General features: G+C 50.1%; 4 protein-coding genes across 4 annotated transcripts; 2 read left to right on the top strand and 2 right to left on the bottom strand.

Moving 5' to 3' along the window:
* Nucleotides 1–524: 524 nt before the first annotated feature.
* On the top strand, nt 525–2,807 carry DFL_008996 (uncharacterized protein; the record flags this gene model as incomplete). Its single annotated transcript, XM_067638811.1, has 2 exons — nt 525–786; nt 865–2,807. The coding sequence occupies 2 exons, from the start codon at nt 525–527 to the stop codon at nt 2,805–2,807; spliced, it is 2,205 nt and encodes a 734-aa protein (XP_067486663.1).
* A 183-nt stretch (nt 2,808–2,990) lies between these two features.
* Nucleotides 2,991–4,134, bottom strand: DFL_008995 (uncharacterized protein; the record flags this gene model as incomplete). Its single annotated transcript, XM_067638810.1, has 3 exons — nt 2,991–3,923; nt 3,978–3,990; nt 4,049–4,134. 3 exons carry the CDS (start codon nt 4,132–4,134, stop codon nt 2,991–2,993), a joined length of 1,032 nt encoding a protein of 343 aa, XP_067486662.1.
* A 443-nt stretch (nt 4,135–4,577) lies between these two features.
* On the bottom strand, nt 4,578–5,850 carry DFL_008994 (uncharacterized protein; the record flags this gene model as incomplete). Its single annotated transcript, XM_067638809.1, has 2 exons — nt 4,578–5,437; nt 5,493–5,850. The coding sequence occupies 2 exons, from the start codon at nt 5,848–5,850 to the stop codon at nt 4,578–4,580; spliced, it is 1,218 nt and encodes a 405-aa protein (XP_067486661.1).
* A 1,591-nt stretch (nt 5,851–7,441) lies between these two features.
* On the top strand, nt 7,442–8,641 carry DFL_008993 (uncharacterized protein; the record flags this gene model as incomplete). The annotated part of the gene is made up of 4 exons (XM_067638808.1): nt 7,442–7,458; nt 8,162–8,197; nt 8,263–8,285; nt 8,349–8,641. The coding sequence occupies 4 exons, from the start codon at nt 7,442–7,444 to the stop codon at nt 8,639–8,641; spliced, it is 369 nt and encodes a 122-aa protein (XP_067486660.1).
* Between the last annotated feature and the right edge of the window lie 108 nt (nt 8,642–8,749).

The raw sequence follows: 8,749 nt of genomic DNA, 5'->3' as shown, positions 1-8,749 counted from the left end.
TACGAACGCCTTACTTGACCGCATTATTGGCACTGCATTGGCATCTTCATGAATTCATTTTTATTGTATCAAACCATCATCGTACATCAGCGATCCAAAGTGCAAAAAAATCACGGAATCAATCTACCACGGAAGAGGCAATTCAGAATGAATCATTTCTTGGCCATTTTTCCGTTGTAAGATTCTCATTGCCAGCAACCTTTTCGACGTTTACTGGCTTCGTTGAAATTGCTATAAAAAGTCCCCACTTCATCCCTCCGAGATAATGCTTAGTTACTAAGAACTTATTCCTTATCAAGCTCGAACGAAAAGGACCATTACAGCCCTACAAGGCGAGCTTGCTTACTCACTCAATCGGTTCTCTCGGATTCGAACTTAAAATCGTACGTCGTTCCAAGTCCGGGGATTTCCCAATTCGATTTGACTAATTCGATAATACCACAAGATCAACGCGCTCCCGCACACCCCATCTTCACACCAAACCACTTCTGTAGACCAACCCCTACCGGCCAATCTACCCCAAGATGCCCCGCCAAACCCTCCACCCGAAGTCCAAGACCGGTGCCACCGGTGGAAACGCCTCCCACCTCTACGTCCCCGCCGACGGCATCGTCGTCACGGCGCAACAATCCCGTTTCCACGTGGACGCCGACCTCTCAGCCGCCAGTCTCGAAATCGACATCAAAGACCTCTCCGTATCCGTTCAAAACCGAGATCTCCTGCAACATGCTCATTTGCGACTTCTCGAAGGGCGTAGATATGTTCTCGTTGGGAGGAATGGGACCGGTAAGTTACCTACTTAACATATGCTTTACGCTTATGGTCATAGGGCCTTTTTTTTAACGAAGTGTTTTTGGTATATAGGAAAATCAACCCTCCTCAAGTGCATCGCCGAACAGCGTATCCCAGGTCTACCGCTAAACCTCCGCACCCTCCTCCTCTCCCAAACCAGTCAATCCAAATCCCTAACCTCCCCGACAACCACCACCCTCGAATACGTCCTCCGATCTGACACCAAACGCGAACTCGCCCTCTCCGACTCCTCGCTCATCCAAAAGGCCCTGGATGACACCAACAACCCCCTCGAAATCGTAAAAGTCTACCGAAGACTTCGTCATGCAAGACTTTCCCGCGACTTCTCACGCGCAAAATTAATCGCCGAGCGTCGATCAGGCGCCAGAGGATGGGATGCCAGAAAAGTTCTGAATAAAATGGAGGATGAAATGCTGGCGTCGGAGTTATCCGTTACTTCTATCGATTCCGAAATCCCCGCTACGGTGTTGGAAGAAGAAACGAGGTTGGCGGTTGAGATGTTGGATGATTTACATATGTATTTGGAGTCGACTGCTGCTTCTCAATCTTCCGTTAATGCCCGGGGGATATTACTGGGTCTTCGTTTTACCGAAGACAAGATCGATGGACCGTTTGCTTCGCTTTCCGGCGGGTGGCAGACGAGAGCATTACTCGCTGCTGCATTGTTTCAAAAGACCGATGTCTTGATGCTGGACGAACCTACGAATTATTTGGATTTACCATCGATCATCTGGTTGGAACACCATCTTGAGACGATCGAGGATACGACGTTAGTTGTCGTCACCCACGACCGAGCGTTCGCGGATAAAATCGGAACGGATCTGATAGTTCTCCGGGAACAAAAGTTGGAGGTGTTCGAAGGCACCCAAACGGCCTGGGAAGTCGAAAAATGGAAGCAAATCAGACGAATGACTAAGATGAAAGAAGCGCAAGATAAGAAAGTCGCGCATATGCAGCAGACTATTGAGAACAACGCCGCTGCGGCGAAGAAAAGCGGAGATGATAAGAAGTTGAAACAAGCCGCTTCAAGGAAGAAAAAATTGGAGGAGAGAACGGGATTGGAAGTTGGGTTGAAAGGTGGGAGGTTTAAACTCAATAGGGATCTGGCGGGGTATCATCATTCGAATCGAGCGGAGATCGAGATCCCTACGATGGATAAAACGGCCGTTGTTAAGTTTCCTTTGGACCCTCCGGATTTGAGGTTTCCGGGTTCGCTCGTGGCGTTGGAGAACGTGGCGTACAGGTACCCAAAGGCCGGGGAGGATCAAGTTTCCGGTATCAATTTGACGATCCACCCTGGTGCGAGAGTGGGATTGTGCGGATTAAACGGATCCGGAAAGTCAACGATTGTAAAAATATGTATCGGACAGTTGAAACCCAGGGTTGGGAGCGTAACGCTCCATCCTAGGTTGAAGGTCGCATACTTTTCACAGCACATCGTCGAGGAGTTGGAGGCTTTGTCGGCGGCGAACCCAGAACTTACGGCTTTATCTCACCTGCAAGCTTCCGCGCCCGAGTTGACGGAGCAGGAAGCGAGAACGGTACTGGCCGGGTTCGGACTGCAAGGCAGGATAACGAGCGATGTCCCCATGGGAAGCCTGAGCGGTGGGCAGAGGAGTCGGGTTGCTTTGGCTACCTTGCTATATACCCCGCCCCATCTTCTAATTCTCGACGAAGTCACCACCCACTTGGACAGCGACACGATCGTGAGTTTGGTCGATACTCTCAAGGAGTTCAAAGGCGCGGTTCTGGTCGTCACCCACGACCGTTTCTTCATGAGATGTGTAGTCGAAGGCGAGAGCGCGCACGAAGACGAAGATGGAAGTGATGAAGATGAAGACTACGAAGACACCGGAAAGGGAGCGTACAAATCCCCGAAAGGAACGGTTTACAGAGTCAGCAAGGGCAATATGAAGATGATGGAACGAGGGATGGGACAATACGAAGAAATTGCAGAGAGGAGCAGCAAAAGGTTGCTGGAAGGTCTTTCGTAAGTCTCGAAATTCGAGGCTGGTATTGTAATAGTTAATAATCACACTAACTTTTGTCTATATATATTAATATTGACAAACGGTCGGATCATGACCGTATAAATTCATGAAATCGTGAATCAACCCTCCGGATGAACTCCCCGTGTAATGACCCAGTAAAAATGTATAATCCCGGAAATGATACATTTATTCTGCAACAGCCCTCTTTGCCATCTCCAAAGCTCCCTCGTATGTCTTGTTCCCCCCAATGAACCCGCTGGCATGCACGAACACGCACCCATCGATTCCTGCAAGCCCGCTCAAATCCTCATCCCTGACACCCCTCCACTTCTCCGGTAGTCCCTTCCTGTTCTCGAAGCTATCCTTGCTGACAGAGACGGCTTGGATCCTCCATCCCTTCCCATCGCTGTACAGGGTATACAGGGTCTCGCCTTTGATTCCCTCCTCTTCCTCAACATTGAACAAATGCTCCTTCCATGGACACGAGATACCCAAGTTAATGATCTTTCCGGATGGGTCGACTTCAAAACGCTTCTTCACCGCATTGACCACGATCTCCCTTGCCGGCAACCATGCTTTGGAGTAGTAATCGAGCTTATCGACGAACACATCACCCATAAGCTTCGACGCCTTCTCAAACTGCGAATTGCTGATTTCGTCCGTAATGGTCTCATTCCACCTCGGATTCAACCCAGCAACCATGGACGGCAACGTAATCCCCTTCTCCGAGAACGCAGGAGCTCCAGCCGACGAAGGGAAAGCAGAGATACCATTATCGTTCGCATCGATTGCTTCGATGAACTCCGTGTAAAGCTTTTGATACAGAATCTCAACACGGGGATCGTTAACTTCGATATCGGTTTTGAGCGAGATGATCTCCTTGCCGAAGTATTTGTAGATCAACCCGGCGGAGGAGAGACGGGTGACGTGTTTGTCGGAGAAGGTTTCGGTGAAGGTACGTTGGTGGTGGTCGAAGTGTTTGGTATGATCGCAGACGCCGGTGACGTCGACGATTATGTCGCAGGCTTCGAGGGTCGGTGGGTCACGGGATCGGACCACGGGGGAGTCTTTGTAGGTCGGAGTCAGGCGGAGGAGGTAGACCGCTAGGGCTTCGTCGGCCTATACGATCGTCAGTGGGGGTATCTAGCGGGGTATGAGACGGTGGGCGTTTACATGGAAGGCACCACTGGATGAAGGTCAGTAAGTTTGGACAAGTAGCAAAGGTGATATGAAAGACCACGTACTTGTGAGTTCCAATGGTCTTCTGCTCGATCTTGAGCTTCTTTGCGGGATTGGCCAACTGGTCGGCGGCAGACTTGGCAGTTTCCATGGCGGGTTGATATGTACGCCGCGGGTAGGTTGATGGGAATATAACAGGTCGTCGAACGAGTCTTCGACTGGTGATTGCGATACTCGGAAGCGTTCTCGAAAGTATTCGTGTCGCGGCGAGAAGACGAGTGTTCATGGAGAGGTTGAAGTTGAGAAATCCGGGGAAGGGCTGAAAGACATCGAAGCCAATCAAACCGCCTCCGAATCAAAGCTGAACAACACACAAAATACCACAGAAGAAGCACGTTTTTGCGATCAAGATTGACCGGCAGTTGGATAAGTTAAATTAAAAGCGGAGCATTCTTACTCCGCAAAATTCAGATTTCGTACGAACAAACCAGGACTCCGTTAAGCATACAAAAGCAGACGCTCATTAACATTAGCTACGAATAAAAATAAAAAGTAAAGTCCTATCGGGGCTGGCCCCTCCCACCCCCTCCCGCCTTACATCATTTCGTATGTGTTCGCCCTCACCGGTTGCGGGTAAGCTTCCAGCAGTTTATCGCTCTCCGCATCCTTCTTTTTCTGTTTTTCTACCGCATCCTTATCCTTGTTACCCTGCTCTTCCTCCTTTTTGTCGCTATCCTCCACCTTTTTCTTCTCATCCAACGGCATCCCCATTTCCGAGCTGGCAATCTCAACCGCTTCGGTTGTGGGTTGATACCACCCAGCCTGTGGGTTCCACGCCGCTGGCGCCTGTGCCCTCTTCATGGCTTGTTCGTATTCAAACCCCATTTGCGAATGCATCGCCGCGTTGTTTGTCGGGACGGGGGGGTAGACGTAACCGTACGGTTGCTGATACCCCGGTGGAGCAAGTTGGCCCTGTAAACCGGGTTGCGTACCGTAACCCGACCATGGCTGTTGAGATTGGTATGACATTCGGGGATCTTGAGAATAAGTGCTCATTCTTGGATCAGACATTCGAGGGTCCGAACTTGAGATAGATGGCGGATATTGTCCGTGAGCTGATGTCGGGGATGATGCTTCGTAAGGATAGTGTGGATTATTCGGGTGGGCCAGGTAAGCGGGATGGGTCGGCATTCCCACCAGGCCTGCTGGGGCCGGGGCCTGCCCCGGCGTGATGGGTTTATTACCTATTGGAAATTGCTCTGCAAGGGCTTGGTCCATCTCTTTGCGTTCTGCTTTGGCCATGAGCCTGTCGACGAGGACGGAGTGTGCCTTTTTCAGGGTCTTTTTGACGAAAGAGGAGAGGATGAAGTTGCATCTTAGGTCGACGTCTTCGCGGATGTAGAGGCCTTCTTTGGGAACTGTGATTCCGAGTTCTAGCGGCTCTTTTGGTTCGCCTGTATTATTCGTAAGTAAAATGTTAAACAATAGTGACGGATTAATCTTAATTACCCGGCAAAGAACCCCTCAAACTCCACATGCTCCGAATATCCACTCCAGCAGGCGCTCTACAATGCGTCTGTACCCCATTCGGCAAATCGTTGAAGCAAGCTGTATAAGAAACATTACCACTAACGATACCACCGGGGAGGTAATGAACTTTATCCGTCAACGAATACCAAATGCACGCAGCTTCGTCGGCAGATGCATTTTCGGGTGCCTTTATGGAATGTCGTTCGATGACCAGAGGGTTGAGATCGATCATAGCCTGGTGGTTGTGGAAAAATTCGATGACAGTTTTCCGGGTAAGGGAGGCGGGGAGGGGGGTTACTGTCGTGAAGACATTGCGTTTGGACATGTAATTCGACATTTTGCGGTGAGATACGTCGGCCGACAGGGTGCGCGTGAAAAGATCAAGATTAATTTTTTGCGATGGTAAGAAAATTTAGAAGGAAATGCTAAGAGGAAATAAATGGAGAATAGAAATGTGCGACAAAGGCTGAAAAATGACGGACTGTCAGCAAGGTGAACACTTAGCCCAGAAGAACGGGCAGGGTGGTCCCAAATTACATGGATAATGGGATGACGAAGAAGCTTTTATACGAGCGGCGCTACTTGAAAAAAAGCGGAGCTTGTTTATCGACTAGCCCGAATGCATGGGTTAAACACGTACCGGCCCTGGAGGGGTGGTGAGAAAACATTACGGAGTTAAAGACACGCGGAAGAAACAATCTTACCTGCCTGAAAACACATATCCTATCGATGAGTCGTTTCAGATTATGTTGCTGGGGATTGTTAATTCGGGCGATTATCTCATCAAGGAGGTTCTTGCCTTCGCTTGCGACTTGGCTCGGTCCCAGCACTAACCAACGTGCAACAAGTTCTTTCATCAAGGGAAAAGCTTGGCCCTGCCGGCGAGAAAAGGGATCCGTGTTTCCTTGCCTGAGAGGCGCCAGCCGTCAGGTGCAGTCGGGAGTATGTACGTAGACACATCGATCCGACGTGTAGTGCGGTCGAGTTGTCGCAGTTTTATCCATCGTGCAGCCCTGCCGTTATCTGACAGGATCCAAAAAAGCAGCCCGTCGGAGACCAAGCCTGGGCTGAAGGTCCAAACGTTTCGACGGAACTCGAGCGTATGCAATATCATGGCACTTGGTTGAAGGTGCATGCGAGGACAAGGGCCTCCATGGTGTCGGCTCGTATTCGCCTGTCCGTCTTTCACCCAGCCGGGCGGATAGAATGAAATCGAACTCGTGCATATGAATTCATTCGTGAATAAAATGTAATTTGTCATGTCAAGATGTATAGATATGATTAAAAGCTTTTCAAGACATGTGCCCGAATTGAGCTTGCAGCTCCATGTTGAAGCGGTGACCAGCTAGCAATTGTAAAGTGCTTGGTGGGGGTGGTAATTGAGGCTCCAAAGGCCCAGGTAGCTTTTCTCATCCGGATCCACGTCGCTTCGGAAGCTTTCGATCTTGCGATATTCATCATGCGCACGCCATAGTTAGCATTCACACCGTCTTCAATTGAAATTCGGATTCTTACGTTTGCTTCTCCCGGTGAGTTCCCGCTTGGTCTTTAAATAGCTGCCCGGATCTGGGTCTGGTTTGGGTGGTAAAAAAGTTGGCTTGTTGGTTAGCGAGTTCGATGTGGCGCTTCTTTCGCCTCCGAACTGCGATCGCGTCCACCACCAACCATCCGCCAACATCTTCGCACCGATAGCTTCACCATCAAGAATCTGCTAACGCATCTGTTCAAAGCTCTCCAAAGCTCCCTAAAACCGATATTTTCAGCCGTTAGCATCTTGCCCGAAGGTTAGAAAAGCCCTGTTAGCTGTTTCATTCCCGGGTCCCCTGCTAACACCCCAAGAGCATAGGACGCTCCCGTCGCACCTTTCATACCATCTACCGAACACATCCACTTTCTTCGTTTCGTAGAATTTCGAATAAACCGTCAAGATGAACGCACCGGACAGGTTTGTTCTCTCCTATTCCTTTGTATCGACACGACGGTTTCTCCGAGGCGTCCTGGGCACGGCATCGGCATCTGGCGAGGCAATCGACGGAAGTATTGTCCCTATACGAAGCTGGGGGTCTCCCCAACAGTCTCGATGGAAGATTGTTTGCCTGGTTCAAGGCATCAGCGGTTGATGATTATAGAGCGGGAGGATGGACAAGATGGGTGGCATCTTGAATGATCGATGGGGTGGACGAGTCCGAGGGAAATTTTGTTGGGTATGAAGCTGCTGGCTAGCTACACCGTGATATACAGCTGCCGCTTCCCTCATGGCTGTAAAGGCTCCATCCACCCATCATCACCATCTACACGAACACACATTCATCTTCACTTCCACCTACACTTCCATTTCCGTCTCCACCTGCTCTACTTCCATCATCATCATCACTTCCATCATCCCATATCTCCATCTTTCTCATTCTATTTCCAGCTCCCAAAATGTCCGAGCTTCCACCAGGAATCTCTGAGGACTACCTCTGCCCCAAGGACAAGATTGGTCCGCGAGCAGCTATGCCTTCATTTGGCGTTCCAGCCCACTGCCTGCCCGCCCAGCCAGCCATCTCCTACAACAAGATTGGGGGTGGCTCTGCAATTCGCACCCAGCCGTGGAGAAACCGCCGTCGCGGTTTCCAAGATGCCTGTGGTACTAACGTTCCTGAAAGGTTCGAGCTTTTTATCATGGGCGAGGGTGAAGAGAAGTAAGTACAATTATCCAACGTAACCTAACCGATCGAGCCGAATTTGAAGCTAACATGTTTAACAGGGTCACCGCAGTTGACGAGACTCGTATGCATCCCTTGAGCTCCCCGAGCATTCCAAGTATTTAAAAACTAACGCGAGCAACCCCAGGTGTCCCCAACTGCGTTACCTTCACGTTCAACAAGGAGGATCACACCCTTGGGAACCTCCTTCGTTCCCAGCTCCTCAAGGACCCCAAGGTCCTTTTCGCCGGGTACAAGGTACCCCACCCGCTCTTCCCGTCGTTCGAACTTCGTGTTCAAACGACCGATGAGTCGAACCCTCGTGCCGCTGTCATCAAGGCGGCCCAGGATCTCATCAAAGATCTCACCATTTTCCGCAACAATTTCACGCGAGAATGGGAGTTGAAGAAGATGATCGACCCTGGCAAAGAGGGCAACTAGACATCTCTATCTTCCGTTCCTCATACGATCCTATTGCTGCGTTCTGTGATTTGCGTGTCCTTCCTCCCTTCCGTTTCCGCCTTTTTTTAGCATGAAAACTGTATTATA

Source organism: Arthrobotrys flagrans, assembly GCF_004000055.1.
Source record: "Arthrobotrys flagrans strain CBS H-5679 chromosome Unknown unitig_1, whole genome shotgun sequence".
NCBI lineage: Eukaryota > Fungi > Ascomycota > Orbiliomycetes > Orbiliales > Orbiliaceae > Arthrobotrys > Arthrobotrys flagrans.
This window is presented reverse-complemented; position numbering and strand designations above follow the sequence as displayed.